At 37.6% G+C, this 21,888-nt stretch overlaps 1 protein-coding gene across 2 annotated transcripts in view; it reads left to right on the plus strand.

The window, feature by feature from the left end:
• Window positions 1–21,888, plus strand: part of DDX60L (DExD/H-box 60 like) — a 112,913-nt gene that overhangs the window by 81,039 nt on the left and 9,986 nt on the right. For both annotated transcript variants that reach the window (XM_023228720.2, XM_023228724.2), the window contains 7 exons: window positions 5,970–6,170; window positions 11,279–11,383; window positions 11,602–11,743; window positions 12,632–12,753; window positions 15,837–15,984; window positions 17,542–17,684; window positions 19,626–19,777. In XM_023228720.2, the coding sequence (XP_023084488.2) occupies window positions 5,970–6,170; window positions 11,279–11,383; window positions 11,602–11,743; window positions 12,632–12,753; window positions 15,837–15,984; window positions 17,542–17,684; window positions 19,626–19,777 (1,013 nt within the window). The remainder of the gene's footprint in view (window positions 1–5,969; window positions 6,171–11,278; window positions 11,384–11,601; window positions 11,744–12,631; window positions 12,754–15,836; window positions 15,985–17,541; window positions 17,685–19,625; window positions 19,778–21,888) is intronic.

Below are 21,888 nucleotides of genomic sequence, written 5' to 3' on the forward strand. Positions count from 1 at the left end.
AGAAAAACAAGTTTGAGAGTGAGAAAAATAAAAATAAAAGAGAAGGGCTATAGACACAAAGACAAAGATGTTATACCTGAGCATCTTCTCATTTCCTTATGTGACATCCTATATGTGCTATATATTGCAAGTCAAAGGGGTGAAAAATTACTTCCTCTCTACATACTGCTAAAAAAAAAAAACCTGACAATAATTTTTTCCTAGTCTTGAAATATGAAAGATAAATTATAAAATATAAATTTTTTCATTTTGCTTATTCTTGAAATTTTCCTCTTTTCTTATTCAAATGTAGATCATGTGAACTCTCCTAGACTGGAATGTGAAGACTGTGATTTTACAGAGAAAAGGAGTTTATCTCCATTTCATGACGTTTTAGGATGTTGCTGTTTCACCCTTAAAAGCCATATTTTCCTTTTCTCAAGTATAGCTATAGACCATTTCACCTTTTACCATGTGCTGTTAGGGAAAACAGAAAGTCCCTGAGCTGGAATTTTTCAGTCTGTCTCCTTTTCATGTAGTGAGCAAAGTTTCTCTTAAGGGACTTTTGTTTCCTTCAGAATTATGGTCTCCCTTTTTCTCTTCCTTGCCAGAATCACTTGTTTGGAAGAAATCCAACATCATTTATTTACTATGGACCATAATGAAAGTGGAACTACTTTGTTATCCTGCCCTGATGACTTAGCATTATCTCCTAGGACAGAATAAAATATATTTTTTCTGTGAATGGATTTTGTTTGTTTCTCAAGGGTCAGGTGGCAGACCTTTCTGGGAATTACCCCTTGCACTTAAAACCCTCAACAACCACCTAATCATCCCAAATATCAGGTTGCCCCTGTTTAGAGAAATGCACTTAAATCAGAAATGCATTTCCATGTTATTTACAATTTGTCTAGAAGGATGTGTCATATGATGAGAACCAGAAAATGTTAGTTCTACTGCTTGCACTTTTGTACCAAAAGTATTTCATACATTTCAGTTTCGTCATGATCTTATAGCTACAGCCTTAGTTTAGCTGTCATTATTTTGACTTCACCTCAGTATTTTGACACATCTTCCAACTAGAAGTAAGCATTTACTATGTTTTAAACTTTAAAGTTTTAAAAAAGAAAATCTACCTGTGGATTTACATTTCTCACTCAACGGTTAAGTTATTATTTAGAAATATAAATAGAAAATTCAGTCTCCAAAGCTGATTTCCCAGGAACTGACTTCAGTCACTTTGTCCAGCTGTATCAAAATCTTGTTCTTTCTCTAGATCTATTTGAATATAAGGCATGAAGCTATGCATCTTCCTTCCTTCTAGCTTTTTTTTGATAGAGGAATCTAGTCTCATGGGAGTGTGATTTTTCCTAGCACAGCGGGTAATACAGACCCCTGAACTATGTATTTTATATTAGGTCTTTAAAGCAAATAATATGCTTTACTGTGTTAATTAAAAAAAAAATGATGTGGATTTTCTGCTAACATGCCGTTTTCTCCTTTTGGTCTTTCCATTTTCTATCGTTTAAAATATACTCATTTATATATTCCTTCAAATGGCATTTATTATGAGTCAAATACATGTCATGACCTGCTCCTAGGTGTCTTCCTCATGTTATTCAATCTTCATAGGACTTTATTGCCTGTAAAATAAAGAGAATACTTGTTAGCTTCACCTTTCTGGCTTTTCTTCAACAATCAAGGAGAGCAGATTACACAAGGCTGTAAGTAGCAGGAAGCTGTGATTATTAGAATCATTGGGAGCAGCCACTGAGAAAGCTGCCTACCATAGTGTGCTGCCTGGGTCCTAATGAGTCACTTTTCTCCCATAAGCAAAAACATATTCGCTGCCTCCCAGGGTCTGCAGAAGTCTCCTTATTGGCATAAGCCTGGGATTTCTCTAGTCATCAGAATGCCCTTATTGCTTTCACAGTCTCTTGGTATCCTTTCCTGGGCCTCTTCACCACCATGTCAGCATTACCTTGATTCTGCCTACGTTCAAACCAGCCTGTTGCCCTGCCCCTCCCCTGGTGGCTGGCTCAAGTCTTGCCTCGGTTACCTATGTACTAAATCTTCACAGTGTTTCTGAAGGAGTGTATGTAAGGATGAATATAGGGGGATCTGGTCCTAGATTCCCTAGGCTTAAGTCTGACCTTACCCTTTACTAGCTGTTCAACCACGGACACGTTAGTTAATTTCTCAGGTGTCAGTTTCTCAATCTGTATGATGGTGAGAATAATTATATTTCAGAAGGTTATTATGAGGACTAACTGAAAAATGTACACCACTCAGAACTGTGCCCGGCACATAGTAAGTGCTCGATGAATGCCAGCTGTTATTAGTAGGGCCCTTTGCATCCTGATCACCATGTGATTTTTAAATGTATATATATTTATTTATTGTTTTTTCCTAGTGAGAACCTTCTGGCACAAATTGTTTTAGTAACTGACCTCTCATTTCTGCTATGCCTTGTTAATCAGGACCTTTGCTCTCCTTCTTCCTCTTAGAGACTTTCCCTTCTTTCCCCTGATTGAAATCGTAGCCCCTTTACAAGGGTCTGATTGAACTGTCCTTATGTGTTTTCTTTGAAGTCTTGTTTGATTACTCCAGCTTTGGGGAAATGTGATTGCGCTTGTTCTTTCACTGTTGTTGTTATGTACTCTTGTAAATTCCATTAAGGAATTTGTATCTCAAATAACAATTAGCATGGGAATGACAAGAGATGCTGAAGGTATTTGTGGAACTGATGATTTCTTCTGTACAATGTGCATCCATCTATGCTAGGCTATCATTTTCAGTTGTGGTATATTGGAAACCATGATCACGGAAAATCTGCAGACATGAGGTAATTATTGTCAAACAGATGTGAGACTTCAGGTGAGATATCTGAACTGCTGGATCTTCCTTCTCTATCTCCAGAATGTCTGTGATAATCACTACCCCACCGCCTCTGTAAGGATTAAGTGAACTAGGACAGAGACACATTGAAGGTCCTTAATAAACATTTCCTTCTTCATTTACTGTGCACACTGTTTCACTCCGGAGTCATCTTTAATGCTTTTCTCTCCTTTGCTTTTGATGCTTGATCTATTACAAAAGTCATCCAATTACTCTTCTGCAGTGGTGCCCTCAGATTTCTGTCTCACGATTTCTGTAGCCAGCATCCTCCTTCCTTCATTCTTTACCCAAGGCTATTATAAGAGTGTTAACAAAAGGACATGAGATCTGCAGAGACAAAACAGAGTTTTATTTTCTGTAAAAAACAATCTGCAGATTGGAGAAACTCAGCCTTTATGTGAAAGTGGGCTCTTCAAAGAACAAAGGGAGGGTCTGGCTTAAATAGGGAAAGTTCTCAGCCTTATTTTCAGTCACATCCTTTGTTTGCAAATGAAGGATTCAAACTTCTTGCATTCTGATTGGTTGGAATAGTTGAGCCCTGACCGAATGGTTTCCAAGCTCCGAACCAGAAGTTTCCATCAGATGTTTTTTTCAAACAGCTAGGAGTGGAGATTTCCAACCACAGTTTATCTTAGCACCACCAACAGCAGCTGGTTTGGCTTGATTGTAGGAAGGGTCCTTTGACACCTTTACCTGTTTCTGAGAACACAGCGTGCATGACCACTCCCTCACCCTGCTGTGGCTACCTAGTTCTGTTTTAACTTTGAGCACCTCGGCCACAGGAGTCCATTCTGTCTGTTGGCCAGGGGCCTACTTTAACAGTCCTCCTGGTTATCATTTGCCCGTATTCTATTCTGTGCCGCAGATGATGGATAGCATAGTTTTTCATGTCATTTTCTGGCAAGGGAACATTTGATGGCTAATTCTACTCTGGGATCAAATATAGAAACGTTGGCAATATTCAAGCCCTTTATCAACAAAATCCCTTTTACTCTCTATCTAAAATATGTATATTCTTATGCTCATGAACATTTGTCCTGATCAGTCTAATCTTCTTACTGTTTCTAACCATCTTTCTAATCTCTGTCTTCTTGCTCTCTTCTCTGGTGTCATTTTTTTGCATGGGTTGTCTACCATGTAATCTTCAGGAATCTCATTTTTAGGATTCCCAGAGGCAGGCTCACATGGTCCTTGGGGACATGACTTTGATTAAAAAAAAAAAAAAAAAAAAATCAGGGATTAGTTGAATCTGCTACTTCTCAGTTGTTAGATTGTGGCTAAGTTACTTAAGTTCTCTGTGCTCAGTTTTCTCATCTTTGTTCTTCTTTTTCTTTTTTTCAAAATCACATTAGACGTCCTTCTTTATCTTTAACTGGGACTGACAATACTCTTTACCTCACTGGATTATTATGACAATTGCCTAAAACTAATTTATACAAAGGGCCTAGCACATATTAAACATTGAATAAATGGCTGTTATTTCTTCTGCAATTAGTTGGTCCTTGACATACCTTTTCCACAAAGCCTTTCAAAATGTTGTCTCTTTCAATACATTTACTTGATTTGTATCTCAACAGGCTTAGGCACACTTTAAATTTCATTACTTTTAACTCTATTTGTTAAAAGAGTTAGAGAAAATGGCTTAAATAGGGAACAGTTGCTGTTGGTGGTGCCAAGTGTGATTGGAATTCCCCACTTCCAGCTGTTTGAAAGAAACATCCAGCAAACTCTTCTGGTTTGGAGCTTAAAACCACCCAGTCAGGACTCAACTATTTCAACCAAGCAGAACTGAAGAAGTTTGAATCCTTCATTTGCAAAAAGGGGTCTGATTGAAAACAAGGCTGAAAACTTTCCCTATTTAAGCCACTCTCTAGTTCTATTCTTCTCTCTTTCTCCCCGTCTCCCTCTCCCTCTTCCTCTCCATCCCTCCCTCCCTCCCTCTCTCTCTCCTTCTCTTTGTCTGTGTGTGGTGAGAAAGAGTGGGGGGTACATGGACTCTAAGCTCCTTGACAGCAGGTTCCATTTATAAGTTTCTTTTACATATCATCTTACAATCCTTAGTACGGTTGTCTGCATGATAGGGAATACCTGTTAATGACGCTGCCTCTGAATATAAGGAAAGCACAAACTGCTTTTTCTATTATCTCACTTTATAATAATCACTATAATCAACACACAAGACTTCTGTGACCAGATGCGTGGGGATTTCTGCTCACCACCAAGTGAGCAGTCAGTTCTGCAGCTCAATTCAATTCCACGTTACCAACCTGAAGATAGCATCAGAGTCCACACATTGAGGGCTCAGTCTCCAAGACTGCCTCCTCTTCAGACACCAGTCACAAGTCTGGTCCTCTGGAACTTGTGACCAACTGGCTTCAAGTTGGGGTTCCCGTGACCCCCTCTTTGGGTTCAGTTAACTTGCTAGAGTGGCTCATGGAACTCAAACACTTATGTTTATCAGTTTATTATGAAGGATGTTATAAAGGATACAGAAGAAGAGCTGTGAGGGCAAGGTATGGGTCAAGGGGCATGGAACTCCCATGCCGTCTCAGGCACACCACCCTCCAGGAACCTCCATGTATTCAGCTGTCTGGAAGCTCTTTGAGATAGTCCCTTTAGGTTTTTATGGAAACTTCATTACACAGGCCTGATGAATTAAACCATTAGCCACTGGTGATCAACTTAACCTTCAGCCCTTCTCCCTTCCCCGGAAATTGCAAGGAGTGGCCGGAAGTCCCATTCCTCTAACCATGCCTTGGTCTTTCTGGTGACCAGTCCCCATCCTGAAGCTGCCTAGAGACTGCCAGCCATCAGCCAACTTATTCACATACAAAGATATTGGAGAGTCCAAGGATTTTAGGAGTCATATGCCAGCAACTGGGGCCAAAGACCAAATATATATCACAATGCCTCATTATCTCTTTGGCCCAGCCACACTATATTTTTTAAGTGCCATGTTAACATAGATTAGTTTCAGGACTGAATGCACAATTGAACACAACCCCGGATAACAAGTGTAAAGTCATAGATCTTTGGACTTCATAGAAAATTATTTGGGGAGGTTTTACATTGTGATTCTTTGCTGCTTCCAGATGTCTGGCCGTGCTGGAAGAAGAGGTCAAGACCTATTTGGAAATGTATATTTCTTTGATATCCCATTGCCCAAAATAAAAAGACTCCTTGCATCCAGTGTTCCTGAGCTGAGAGGACAGTTCCCTCTCAGCATAACCCTGGTCCTGCGACTCATGCTGCTGGCTTCCAAGGGAGATGACCCAGAGGATGCCAAGGCAAAGGTACCGTGATGGACGCTGCCTGAGGTTCAGTCTTCATTACCGGCCTGGCTCTAGTCAGGTCTGCTGCTCTTTAAGAAGTCTGTCTCGAGAAAGAAAATAAACTTTCTTTTTGTTTGTTTTTGTTTTTGGAGATAGGGTCCTAGGCTGGACTGCAGTAGTGCAATCATGGTTTACTGCAGCCTTGATCACCTGGGCTCAAGCGATCTTTCCATGTCAGCATCCTGAGTAGCTGGGACTACAGGTGTACATCACCATGCCCAGCTAATTTTTATTTTGTTTTATTTTATTTTTGTAGAGGTGAGGGCTCACTGTTGCCCAGACTGGTCTCAAACTCCTAGACTCAAGCAGTCCACCTACTGTATTAGTCAGAGTTCTCTAGAACGACAGAACTAACAGGATAGATATATGTATAAAGAAGAGTTTATTAAGTATTAACTCACATGATCACAAGGCCCCATAATAGGCCATCTGCAAACTGAGGAGCAAGGAAGCCAGTCTGAGTCCCAAAACAAAAGAACTTGGAGTCTGATGTTCAAGGGCAGGAAGTATCCAGCATGGGAGAAAGATGTAGGCTGGGAGGCTAAATCAGTCTAGCCTTTACACGTTTTTCTGCCTGCTTTATATTGTGGCCTTGCTGTCAGCTGATTAGGTGGTGACCACCCACATTAAGGGTGTGTCTGCCTTTCCCAGCCTACTGACTCAAATGTTAATCTCCTTTGGCAACACCCTCCAAGATACACCTAGGATCAATGCTTTGAATCCTTCAATCTAATCAAGTTGACAAGCAGCGTTAGTCATCACACCTGCCTTGGCCTCCCAAAATGTTGAGATTACAGGTGTGAGGCAGCTGCCCAGCCAAGAAACTTTTTATCTGAGGAATGTGAGTGCCCTTTAATTATCAGGCCCAGAGAGGCATTGGAATGTGACAGGGTGTGACAGCAGTCATGTGTCACTCCCCTCTTGAGCTAAATAATTACCTCTTGAGGCCACTTGCTCTGTGGGCTCTAGGCTAACTGATATGAAGTAGCCATAAAGCACCATACATTGGACACCATACCTCATTCCCTGTAGTTCAACAATGTATAGCCAATCACAAATCAATGTTATTTCTGTAGAACTATGAGAACTCCTGTCAAAAAACTTTGTATCAGCCCACTTCTTGTCCCCTTTTGCCTTTAAAAAAATCTTGTAACAAAAGCTGAGCAGAACACTCCTTAGGACAGCTTGGAAGTGTGTCTGTCCCAGATAGCTGTCCTCAACCTTGGCCCAAATGGACTCTATATTAATTTTGCCTCAGTATTTTTTAGGTCAACAGTAGCAATATCTCTTCAGTTTCATCACTCTTTTAATGCGTTGTATTTTCTTGATTATTATATGTTTCTTCAGGACAGAACAAAATAATTAATTTTGTTTTACCACCAAAGACCTTAAGGCACTAAGAATTACCAGGGTTATTTTAATATGTGAAAAGCAATGTAGTATAGTGGTTGAATTTTGGCTATAGGCTCATAAAGGTCTGGAATACATCCCTGGTTTAATTATTTACTGACTATTAAACTTTAATAAGGCGATTACATTTTCCTAAACCTCAGAACTGTCAGCCATAAAATGGCAATAACAACCACTATAGATTGTAGTTAAATTAAATGAACTAATTAATGCAAGTCAAGGACTTCTTAGCATCATATTCGATTAGTAGTAAACACATAAATGCTAGCTATTATCATTCATAGTCTCAGGTCTTATGATTTTAGTTTTAGGTTTTTTGTTTGTTTGTTTTGCTTTAGTATTCATTAAGGAGAAGAATGGGAAAAGCACTTGCTAACTTTTTCATTCTCTTTATATGTTGTTTTTTACTTTTTCCTTTATAAGGGAGATCAAGTACAAGTGAAAACTGATAATATAACTTGTTTTTTACTGTCTATATATTTTTTGTGGAAAAACAGATTTGCTTCTACCTTAAATTCTGTTATGTTGTCAGCATTTGCCACTTAATTAGATCAACAAGAAATTTCTACATTAAAGAATTAACAGAAGAATTATAATTGAAATGAAAGATTGAATTTGTTCTCAAATGTATCACTCTTAATTCCAGATAAGAATGAGGAAAACAGTATTGCTATATTAAAAATAAAAACTGTATTTTAAATATAAAATTACCTGTTTATAAAAGTTTATTTGGAACCATAGAAAGGCTGAAAGAAGGAAAACTCACTAATACCTAGTTCCACTACTCACTTGATCTTAGCCAAAAGGCCAAGAAGCGATAGTTCCGCTACTCAAAGGAAACTGCTTTATTATTTTGATATATTTCTCCCAGTCTTTTCTACCTAAATGTGGGTAAGTGTTTCCTTTTTAAAGAATGGATGCAGTTATGTTGAATTAGATACCAGAATTTGGTAAATTTGCCTGAGGTTTTTTCAATCAGAACAATTTTGGGGGGTATAACCCCATGTTGAGTAATATATAATTCACATTAAAATTTAAATTTAATAAAATGTCATGGTAAGGTTGCCAAGTTTTCCATATTCTTATATATTCATTATCATGGCCAGTTACATCAGATTCCATTTGCCAAGACGAAGAGTCTTCCCAGAACCCTGTAGTGAGTCAGGTGTGTGCCTGTTGATAGTCACAGAGAACAGCGACACCCAGTTCTATGTAAAAGTGACCCCATTCTTGAGCTCTTAATTTTGATTAATCTCCCAGGAGGAGACAGTAGTACACTTTCAAGTTTTTTGTTGTTGTTTTTTATATAATAACGTTTATGAGGGTGGCCTGTTTTCTGGGCTCCTGCATATTCGAGGAGATTTTTGTTTCTTTTGTAGTAACGACAATTTAACCAGGCATAAATTTATTGGATTTGAGCCATTAGTTTTCAAAATTGTTGATGCTTCATTTTCTTTGGCATCTACTGTTGTAGAGATATAATCGTGGCCCTACTGATTGCTGTTTTTTTGTAGGTCACTTGACTTTTTCTGCCTATGTATATGGATCCTTTTCTTTATTCTTATATGTTACTTTTTTAGGAGAAGTTTCTATAGTTTTCTTTAATTGATAGTGTTTATCATATTCAGAACCTTTTCAATTTATCACATTCAAGTTGTTTTTGAAGTAATAAGTATATTAAATTAGATTTTTAATTTGGTTTCTATTTTAATTGCTTTGGTTTCTTTATTAGAAAAAGTTTCACTGGCTGGGTATGGTGGCATGTACCTATAGTCCCAGCTATTTGGGAGGCTGAGGCAGGAGGATCACATGAGTCCAGGAATTTGAGGTTGCCGTGAGCTATGACCTACTACACTTCAGCCTGTGATGGGAGGGAATGTTGCAAAGGTCTCTGAAATGCCTATGAGGCCTTTTCCAATTGTCTTGGCTATCAGTGTTTTCCTTCCTTTTAGTTATACAAATATATGCAGGCTGCTTGAATTCCTGCCGAGAAAGTAGCCTTTTCTTTTCTGCCACATGGCTAGGCTGCAAATTTTTCAGATTTACATTCTGCTTCCCTTTCAAATACACGTTCCAGTTTCGGGTCATTTCTTTGCTAACACATATGCACATAGGTTGACAGAAGCAGCCAGGCTACATCTTGAACACTTTACTACTTAGAAATTCATTTCTGCCGCATACCCTAAATCATATCTTTCTTTCTTTTTTTTTTTTTTTTTTTTTGAGATGATGTTTTGCTCTGTCAGCCAGGGTGGAGTGCAGTGGCGCAATCTCGGCTCACTGCAAGCTCGTCTCTCAGGTTCATACCATTCTCCTGCCTCAGCCTCCGGAGTAGCTGGAACTACAGGTGCCTGCCACCACGCCCGACTAATTTTTTTTTTTTTTGTATTTTTAGTAGAGACGGTGTTTCACCATGTTAACCAAGATGGTCTTGATCTCCTGACCTCGTGATCTGCCCTCCTCGGCCTCCCACAGTGCTGGGATTACAGGCATGAGCCACTGTGCCCAGCCAAATGATCTCTTTCAAGTTCAAATTTCTACAGATCCCTAGAGCAGAAGCTCAGTACAGCTAACCTCTTTGCTAGCACTTAACAAGTGACCTTTGCTCCAGTTCCTAATAAGTTCTTCATGTCCATCTGAGACCTTGTTAGCCTGGACTTCATTGTCCATACTACTATTAGCATTTTGACCACAACAGTTTAACAAGTCTTTAGGATGTTCCAAACTTTCCCTCATCTTCCTGTCTTCTTTTGAGCCCTCCACAAAATTCCAACTTCTGTCCACTACCCAGTTCCAAAACCGCTTTCACATTTTCATATATCTTTCTGTATTAGTATCAACTTTCTGTATTAGTTCATTCTCACACTGCTATACAGAGACACTTGACACTGGGTAATTCATAAAGAAAAGATATTTTATTGGCTCATGATTCTGCAGGCTGTACAGGAAGCATAAGCAGCTTCTGCTTGTGGGTAGGCCTCAGGAAACTTTCAGTCATGGCAGAAGGTGAAGGGGAAGTAGGCATGTGTTACACGGCTAGAGCAGGAGGAAGACAGGCAGAAGGGAGCTGCTACACACTTTTAAACAACAGATTTCACAATAACTCACTATCACGAGAACAGCACCAAAGGGGAAATTCAGCTCCATGATCCAATCACCTCCCATCAGGCCCCACCTCCCACATTGGGGATTACAATTTGACATGAAATTTGGGTGATGACACAGATCCAAATATTTCCATTCTGTTGACTGCACTCTACCTAGTTCCATCAGGTTTGATGGGATAACTCAAGACTCAGAACAATGTAATTACTCAATTTGCCTTCTAGGCCTAAGAGAGCTAAACTTGTAAGCCAGATTGGCTTTCATACTTTATTTGTTCAGGCCACTATGAGTCACCACTGTTTCAGAGATTTAGCAGATTATTTGCCAATCTGTGTTATGTATAACAATTCTGCTTTATGTGACGTATTTAATTCAAGGAAGCATGTACCATGTGAAGACACAGTCAAAGAGATAATGTGAAATCAAGTGAAATTTACTTTCACATGAGATCTGGTAACATTATCTATATAGTATGTATGTGTACTATTTATTACATATCAGTATTTACAAATACTGTTTAAAACTAGATAAATTAAAGTACTCTTCTTTTATAGGTGTTGTCAGTGCTAAAGCATTCATTGCTGTCTTTTAAGAGACCAAGAGCCATGAAGACTTTGAAACTTTATTTTTTGTTTTCTTTGCAGCTCCTGATCAAAGAGGTATGATCACGCTTTGGCTTTCCTGTTCTCTTTAATACTTTGTAAATTTCTTTCTATGCTAAACCAACTGAACTTTCTGTAAGCTGCATTCAATGATAATGTTACTTATCATTTATTAATAAATGAAGTCAGATAATATTTGTCAATCACTCACCCTGGTATTTTATGGTATTTGAGTACATGGTAAGTTAAATCAATGTTTTTTTCCTTATTTTTAGGACTATTTAAATAAAAATGGTACTCCAAAAAAATTTGCAGGACTTGCATCATATTTGCATGGTCATGAACCTTCAAATCTTGTTTTTGTAAATTTTCTCAAGAGAGGCCTTTTCCATAATCTCTGTAAGCCAGCCTGGAAAGGTAAGCTTGGGTTTTATACCTGTAGTCCAAAAATGGCAACATATTTATTGAAAAGCCAAAACCTCAGATATGTTTTTCTCTTCTTCCTCCTTCTTCTCTTTTTTTTGAAGCAAATAAATACTAAGTATATGTTCAGATTTACAGATACCAAAAAATTAGACACTAAAAGTCAACTTATATTTATTCTAATAGAGTATTTGGGGGCTACTTATGTATTACTTAACTGATAAAGAATATTTGCAGAAGAGAATACTGAGAAGCATAGAAAGAGAATAAGTTCCTGATGGTCATGTGATTCTAGTATGCTTCAGAGCCCACTTAATTAAACCTAGCCACCTCTTAATGCCTATGGTATGGTGCTCATGTGTTATGGGGAATGGAGAGTAGGTCAAGATGACCAGAACCTAGAACTAGTGTTTAGAAGTGTTGGTAGGTAAGTTTGGGAGCTTCGTTTTGACAGCATTTGAAACACCCTAAGTGGCAGGCCAAGGAACCTGGATTTTTCAATTAGCCATTGAGATAACCTCAAAGATTTTTGAGTAAGTGGGGGACATGCTTATATTCATGCTTTGGAAAGACTGATCACTCTTAAGATGGCCTGAAGAAAGGAGAGTGCAAGTCAGGAAAGCAGTTAGTAAACATTCTGGGTTGGGAACTAGGGCTGGTATAGCAAGGATGAAAAACAAGGCACAGAATGTAAAAGCTCCTGTCTTAACCAAAAAATTAAATGTGTACATAGTGTGGCAAATATGGTCAATTTCCGAGATATATATTTACTAGAAAATTTTGCCTTCAATGAAAGGTAATGTACTATAAAAACAAGTTTAAGCACAAAATACATGGAATCAACATTACTCTTATTTACAATAATGCTCCTTATTTAAATAGGCGCACAACAGTTTTCCCAAGATGTGATGGAAAAGCTCGTGTTAGTATTGGCAAATTTATTTGCAAGAAAATATATTCCAGCAAAATTCCAAAATGCTGATTTAAGTTTTTCTCAGTCAAAGGTAAAGTTTTGTTATACTTATAATGATGTAATAATGATAGTTATTAAATGTATGCTACTGGAAAGCATTTAGTACCTATAGGGTTACATTTTATATAAGCTACTCCGTTTGTTTTAATAGTGTTGTCTTCTCATAATTAGAGTTCTATTTAATTTTTAGTTCAAACATCTTCCCCTGCTAATCTAACAAACAATTCTTATCCCTAAAGCTTTTTCATTTTATTGGAGCAAATTATGTAATTCAGTAGCAACAGAGATTACATACACAAATAGTCATTTAAAGAATGACAGCCCTACTGCTAAACCTGTAGTTCCCTTGGGACTGTTTACAGCTAGGGATGGGAGTGCAGGGAAGGAATTACATCATGAGCTCTAATGTCCTCTTCAGACAATATTGAGGTAGTCACCTAAGAAAGAATCCCCTAACTTAAGGGTTGAGAGACTGAAAGAAAAATTATTTTCTAAGTTTATTTGTAACACTGTTTCCAATTTCTTATTTTTTTTTAAAGACACAACAACAACAACAAAATAATAACAAGCAAACAAAACCTAAGAAAATGTGCAGTAGAACCTGGGAAGGTAGAAGAAGCTTGTTGCTATCCAGTAACCCTAATAAATAGAGAACAAAAAGGGAATTAGCATCAGTCTAGGCTTTCTGACCTCACAATGCCTCTGGATATACCTCCAGACTTGAGCACCCAATTTTAGTTACTGACATATATCCACATTGCACACCACTGGAACTGTTAATCCTTTTCTTAAATGCATACACATTTTAGAGTATTTAAAAAGGAAAGTTCATATTTACTACAACTATAAATAGAAAGCCAGGATCTTTGGTTTCAAAATTAAGGAAGCCATAAGAATAGATGCAGTTAACATGGTTCTCAGCTAAAGCTGCTCTCTCTTTGCTACAAAAAGAGATTATCAACTTTTAGAGAAAGAATAGTGGTCTATTGCCTCTGGACTTTCTAGGGTTATCAGAAAGAATAGAAGAGGACTGGAAAGAAGATATTTTATTGATTGATTGAGCCCGAGTCTTACTCTGTAGCCCAGGCTAGAGTGCAGTGGTGCAATCTCAGCTCACTGCAACTTCCAGCTCCCGGGTTCAAGCCATTCTCCTGCCTCAGCCTCCCAAGTGGCTGGGATTACCGGCGCTTGCCACCACGCTCGACTAATTATTTTTGTATTTTTAGTATAGTTGAGGTTTCATCAGGTTGGCCAGGTTGGTTTTAAACTGCTGACCTCAAGTGATCTGCCTACCTTGGCTTCTCAAAGTGGTGGGATTACAGGCATGAGCCACTGTGCCCGTCTAGCTTTTCATTTTGTAAAACTGATTTATAATTATTTAATGTTCTGTGTGTCATGCTAAATCATCTAATGTACCTGTAATATTATGTACCGTAATTTGGGATAACTACTCTATATTAGTCAGTGAAGATTTATTGAGCAATAAATATGTGCAAACTGTAACAAAAATCATGGTTGGGAAACATAGTTGCTACCTTCCAAGAGCTTGCTCTCCTGATGGGTCTGTATAGCATACACATTCGAGAAGGTGGCAAACAACACAAGGTGTAGGTGATAAGCAGCACATGTTCCCCTAGAACGGTGTCCAGTGGTGGCCCAATGGCAGGGTATGGAATGCTTAGCAGTAAAGAGACCATATCACTTTGACCAGAGTGTAGAACTGCACCTGTCAATTTGTTCTTTTGTCTTGGTCCATCCACAGATAAAGCTGAGTCCAAAGTAGGCTTGTGGAAATTGTCATACTATCTACTGTAAGGAGTTGGTAGGGGCATTCTTTATTATGCCCACACAGTGTGCCTTTTGTAAGAATCCTCCAGAAAATTCTTATCTGATATTAGTGCTGAGAATAAATAACTGTTTATCTGATAGACATTCTGAAATGTGTCATTCACACTTGCTCCTAGGAATCGTAGAATATAATTTGTGCCCCATTTTAGCCTCTCTTTCTTGCTTTTCTTTTCTTTTTACCAAATTTTGATTTATATGATTATAGTGTATTATCTTCACCCTTATAAAATACCTCAATTATTGGAAAAGTACAGGGTATGAATAAAATAAGGAAAATATCAATAAATAATAAACCCACAATTGTAATAGAAGAAAACCAAGAACATTTCTAATATCATAGCTATTTCTAACCCATGCTAAAGAAACTTCTAGTCCAAATTCCGAAAGAATTTGTTTTTAAACATGACATTTGGAAGCTGAGTGAGCTTGCAATACCAGCTTCTTCTCTATCTACTACCTGTTGGATTTGGAACAAGTTTACCTCTGTGAGGCTTAGCTCCCTCATGTACAAAATGGAGACGAAAATGTTTACTGCATAGGGTTGTTCTCAGGATTAATTGAGCTAACAAACAACAAGTGCTTGGGGCAGCACAGCACAGTGTTGGCACATAATCTGAACTCAATAAAGAATTGCCTGTAATCCCAGCACTTTGGGAGGCTGAGACAGGCGGATCACGAGGTCAGGAGATCGAGACCATCCTAGCTAACACGGTGAAACCCCGTTTCTACTAAAAAATACAAAAAACTAGCCGGGCGAGGTGGCGGGCACCTGTAGTCCCAGCTACTTGGGAGGCTGAGGCAGGAGAATGGCGTGAACCCGGGAGGCGGAGCATGCAGTGAGCTGAGATCCGGCCACTGCACTCCAGCCTGGGCGACAGAGCGAGACTCCGTCTCAAAAAAAAAAAAAAAAAAAAAATTGTCGCTACTATTGCTACACTGACTTGTTACTTGCTCTCTAAATATGTCCCTCAAGTCTCTGAACTATACCTAAGTTTAAAATCAGTGTAGGACATGTTTCTGTTAAATTTGTGGTTTTGGCTAAGTGGAGTCAAAACAACTTTTTTTAGGAAAGATATTTACATTTATAAATGTTGGTTGAAATCAAAAGGAAATTTTACCTTAATCTCACAAGTGAATAAAGTAATCAAGGGCTTCGATGAATGAACATCCATCTGCAGAACTATGCTGCAATCTATCACCAAGCAGTATGATTTTTAAAATAAAAGTAAAGTAAAGACATCTCTCTGAAATGTACTTCGCCCATAGGTGATCCTTGCCGAACTCCCGGAGGATTTCAAAGCTGCTTTACATGAGTATAACCTGGCAGTAATGAAGGATTTTGCCTCCTTCCTACTGATTGCTTCCAAGTCGGTGAACATGAAAAATGAGTATCAGCTCCCTTTGTCAAGAATCAGTAAGCAAAACTTAGTTCCATTCTGGAACAATTTAAAGAGTAAACAATCTTGACTAAGAAAACGTCTGGATATTGGATGCTTCAAAGCTGATAAAAGAGCTTATTACAGGGCAGCTGTGCTAACCCGAGTGTTTTATCCCCAGAAAACAATGTAGCCCATTGTAGGGTGTGGCAATGGCTCTGTTTTCCAAGTAAAGAAAAAACTTTACCAAGTATTTATTTGGGCAATGGAGGAAAAAATTAAAAGTCATTCATGAACCATTTTGATGGAAGGTTGCCAATCTGTTCAGGTTGGAAAACTGGGTCAGAAAATATGACAGATGAAAAAAAAAATGGCACAATTTCTGGCATTTTTTCCCCTGAGAGGTAGTGGCATAGCGGTTACAAATGTGAACTCTGGAAGCAAAGTGCCAAGGTCTAAATTCTGGCTCTGCTACTTATTAACCCTGAGGTCTCATGCCAGTTACTTAATCTTTCTGTGTCTCAATTTTTTAATCTATAAAATGAAATGACTAAAAGTATTACCTAGTTTACAGAATTTTAGAGGATTAGGTATATTAATGTTTACAAGGTTCTTAAAACAGTGCATGGCACATAGTCAACATCATGTAAGTCTATTCTACCCAATATGGTAGCCACCAGCTAGCTACGTGTCACTATTTAAATTAAGTTGGTTAAAAATAAAGCAGTTGAAAAGTTAATTCTTTAGTCACTTTAGCTTTAGTCACTTTAACTTTCCAGTGCTAGTAGCTTCTACTTGGACATAGTAGAGGTAGACTGTTTCTATCATTATGGAAAGTTCTAGTGGACATTGCAAGTATCATTGTTTGCTTCAATTATTTGCTCTTGGTTGAGGAGTGACTGGTATTGTAAAGTAACTAAGCTTCCAAATTTCAATTTTATAGCAGGAAACTTTTAGGGGAGAATAAATGGGAAGAACAAGCCAGATTAAGAGTCAAGAGTGGAGCCATTAAATGATTCCCATATTCCCCTATCTCCTAATATAGTCTTAGTTGGAGTAAAAGACAGGGAGGTAAGCATTGTAGTTACTCAAGATTTGTTGATGTAGGACACAGCATGAGCAAATGCAGACAATAATGGTGGAAGCAAGGAAGGTACTGCAGAGAAAAGACGATGGGAGTGTGTGATTGTGTCATGATGGGAAAAAGGAGCCAGGCCTGAGTGCATGACTTGGTGCCTTCAAAGTCCAGCGAGATGGTACTTGCTGGACGGAACCTGTGTTTTATCTCTTATGCCAGCTCCAAATCCACTGGCAGGAGCTGCCTGAACATCATGTCTAGGAGGTTTCTGAGGTTATATCTGAGTTCATAGGCAAAAATAACAGGTAATAAAAAAAGAGTAATGATAATAATAGTCAACATGGATTGAATGATAACTCTGTGCCAAGCTGCGTTCATGACTTTACGCACCATATCTCAATCCGTTTTCGTTCTGATGAGATGAATGTCACCTACTGTGGCCTGACCTACAGTGAGTTTAACAGGGTTTTCTGGGCTGATTTTTAAAACCTAACGTGACCTAGTCCCAAATGGTCAGAATTCACAGGTAAAGAATGTGAAGACTCCCAGCTCGTGTCTCACTTGATGAGCTGCAAGGAAGGAAGAGCAGCTGTTTCACCATTTGTTTGTCTTTCGGGGAACACAGATAATGATTTGCTTCGACCAGAGACTGTCAATCAGGTAAGTGAAGGATTCATCTTATGTACAAAACGTGTTTAACAGAGAGAGTGGGGTTACATTGCTGTGAAGCCTTGATAGGACCTCAAACCCAAAACACTGAAAAATGTCCACTGATGCCAGTACCATTGTCTAAGAGAACGAAACCCTGGAGGCCAGTGTGATTTTATGCTGGGTGGAGTTGGTCTGAGAAACCCTGCTTCTTTGTCTAAAATTTCAGACACCACCTCTTTTTTTCTCATTTTTTAATGAGGTTTGCCATAGGTTTGCTGTGGGAAGAGGAAAAGAAAGTGGCTCACATTTTTCCAAAATTGATCATAGACCTCATAGTGCTTTCTCTACTCCAGACCACATGGGTCTTTGGGGACAGTGGTCTACAAAGCGGGCCACAAAGCATTAGAACTTCTGGGAGGTTCTGGATAAAATATTAGGGTGCTGGAGGATTTTAGATTTAATCTGAAATATGAGAAATAAATTCCACATTGATTATATTTAATAATAAAGATTGACACTGTGCACTGGCTTATTTTATCCCTGGGTCAGAGAGTCACACATCATGTCAAGAGTGGTCTTCAAGTATTTTTGCATACTTAACATTTAAATGAATTTTTAAAAATCATGAATCTTCTTGCACAGTTTGAATTGACATCTAAAAATTTTGTTAACCAAAATTTAAATAGCTGCTAATGTAATTTCAGGTTCATTATACATATTGGCATTTTAAAAGAACTGTTAAATTATTTAAAAGTTCATCCAAAAGAATATAGATATCAAAGCTATTTGATACCCAGAGTAAACAAATAGAAAAGAACACAGATAATCAAACAACTTCTTCAAAGTTACAGATTCTACATTATGTATTTTCTCATTGAACTTATATATCTTCCCTTGCCTTCCCTCCCCTTCCCTCCCCTCCCCTCCCCTCCCCTCCTCTTCCCTCCTCTTCCCTCGTCTCCCCTCCCCTCCCTTTCCCCACTTTTTATTTGTGACAGGGTCTCACTCTGTTGCCCAGGCTGGAGTGCAGTGGCACTATCTCGGCTCACTGCAGCCTCAACTTCCTGGGCTCAGGTGATCCTCCCACCTCAGTCTTCCACATACCTGGAACTACAGGCACGTGCCATCATGCCCAGCTAGTTTTTTATATTTTTAGTGGAGATGGGTTTCAGCATATTGCCCAGTCTGATCTCGAACTCCTGGGCCCAAGCAATCCACCCACCTCAGCTTCCCAGAGTGCTAGGATTATAGGCATGAGCCACCATGCCTCGCCTGAACTTGTACTTTTATTCCAACTTGCTCCACAGTTTAATTTTACCCATGCACTGGCAGAATTTGCAGATTCCTTCTGATTCTGTACAGATTAATTTGTCTAATGTGCCCAGAACCATGGAGACTTAGTTTTTATTTGTTTGTTTTGCTTCTCTTCATTTTCTCCTCTTCTACCTCCTCCTCCGCCACTTTTTTCTTCTCTCCGGAGCCCAAAGGTTTGTGTTGTTTCTTTTTATTCTCCTTGTGAGCACAGGAAGACACTAGCTACATGACACTCCTTTCAAGGTCATTCTGTGCACCAACTAAGATCATGATGAAAATTCCACCTTAAAATTAGCTTCTATTTATTTTTCCTTAGTGAATGTTGCTAACAGTATTGTAGTTGGACAGTTGAAATTGTCTTCAGTATGCTGTGAGAGTTCCTATTTGCCTCAGCGGGGCTGCCCATTCCCGAGGCATGCTTAGTGTGGCACTGGCCAGTGTCTGTAACATGCCCCTTTCCCTCTTATGGGCCCTATTTCCCTCAACCCCCATGGGAGTCCCCCTCTGCCTGCCTCCGTCACTTCGACTTATTCAGAACATACTTTAAGAAACAGATTCATACAAAAGAAATCTGAAACTGCAAACAGTTACTCTTTACATATCAATAATGAATTAATAGAAAATGTCTTTCTTCAGGTCATTCTGCGCACAATCGGTGTTAGCGGCGCTCAGGTTCCTCTGCTGTGGCCGAGGAAATTAGATAACCGAGGAAGGAGAATGCCACTAAATGCATATGTGCTCAATTTCTATCAACACAACTGCTTGACAAGATTAGACCAAACTAATGGGTAGGTTTATGGGTGTGTTTCTATAAAATATATACATACATATATATCTATGTTTTATTGTATATTCATATTATATATGTAACAGCATATAATTTACATTATATAATTGTATAAACATAAATTTTTATATTTTTAAATAGGAATTTTAATACATAATCTTTTTAAGAGTTTAAAATACAGACTAATCATAAAAAAATACTAGATCACTTTGTAGAAGACTAATCTCTGGTGATTAGAAACTCCAGTATTATTTTGGATTTTGGGGCTACTACCAAAATCTTGGTACTTGAACTGGTTCTGGTGAATGTAATTCTGAAGACAGAAAATTTGGATACATTACAAAGCCCAAAAAGATATTTTAATTATACTAAAATTTATTCTAAATTATACTAAATGTATAATTTATACGTTTATTAGTATAATTAGTATAATTCAGTATAATTTATTAGTATAATTAGTATAATTTATTAGTATAATTTAGAATAAATTACAGTAAATTATTAGTATAATTTAGTAATATGTTATAACTAAATTATTAGTATAATATACCATTACACTAATTATTCATTGTATAATTCACTAATTATATTATTAGTATAATTTACCATTACACTAATTATCTATTAAGAAAGAATGTTGGATGATTTCCAGAAGTATATCAAATTTTATTTTTATGAAATAATATTTTAAATGAAATAAATATCTATTTTTATGAAATAAATTAATATTTATTTTTTTCCCACAAATGCAACATGGAGGGAAAAGATCTGAAACTTACATTATGAGATAGTTAACTTAGCAGGTGTCTGTTAGAAAGTGACACTTGTTCTAGTTCTTTGACATGGAAAATATTTTACAAAGCAATAAAGAAGGATGAATACTTAGAATTCACACGGAAAGTGAATAATTTAGCCCTGGAAACAAGTAGGTAGAAATGGGGAAAGTTATGCTTTTAAACAATGATTCAGGAATTCTCTTATATTTTACATAAATTTTTAAATAATTCTGATCAAAATAAGTTTTAAATATTTAAGTGCTGTTCTTTTTTAAGTTTTTAAATTGACACATTGTAACTGTACATATTTATAGAGTACGATTTGATATTTTGAAACATATATGTTGTATAATGATCAAATCAGGTTAGCCAGTGTACCCATCACCTTATGCACTTACCATTTTTTTTTTTTTTGTGGTGAGAACATTCAAAAGACTCTCTTCTCGCTACTTTGTATTCTACAAAACTGTTAACTGTATGTACCTTACTGTGCAATAAAACACTAGAACGTATTCCTCCTATCTACTTACTGTGATTTTGTACATGTTGACCAACCTCTGCCTCTGCCCACCTTCTCTCTCTTCCCCTCCCCAATCTTTGTAACCATTATTCTACCCTCTACTTCTATTATATTAATTTTTCTTCTTTTTAAATTTCACATGTGAGGAATATCATGCAATATTTTTCTTTCTGTCTCTGGCTTATTTCACTTAACATAATGTCCTCCAGATTGATTCATGTTGCCACAAATGACAGGATTTCATTCCTTTTTATGGCTGAATAGTATCTAATTGTGTATATGTACCACATTTTCTTTATTCATCCATTGTTGGACACTTAAGTTGATTCCATATCATAGCTATTGTAAATAGTGTGGCAATAAAGATGGGAGTACAGGTATCTGTTTGACATACTGATTTAATTTCTTTGGATATATAACTAGTAGTGGGATTGCTTGATCATATCGTAATTCTAGTTGCAATGTTTTGAATAATTTATACACTGTTTTCCATAATGGATTTCCTCATTTATAATCCTACCCACAGCATATAAGGTTTCCCTTTCCTTCACATTCACACCAACACTTGCTTTCTTTTGTCTTTTTATTATTAGTAGCCATTCTAACTAGAGTGAGGTGGTATTTGATTGTGGTTTGGATTGGCATTCTGTGATGGTTAGTGATAGTGAACATTTATTCATATACCTATTGGCCTTTTGTATACTTTCTGTTGAGAAATGTCTGTTAAAGTTTTTGCCCATTTTTAAATTGATTTTTTTTTGCTGTTAAGTTTCTTATGTATTCTGGATATGAATCTTTTGTCTGATGTATAGTGTG

This window comes from Piliocolobus tephrosceles, chromosome 3, assembly GCF_002776525.5.
Source record: "Piliocolobus tephrosceles isolate RC106 chromosome 3, ASM277652v3, whole genome shotgun sequence".
In the NCBI taxonomy this organism is placed as follows: domain Eukaryota; kingdom Metazoa; phylum Chordata; class Mammalia; order Primates; family Cercopithecidae; genus Piliocolobus; species Piliocolobus tephrosceles.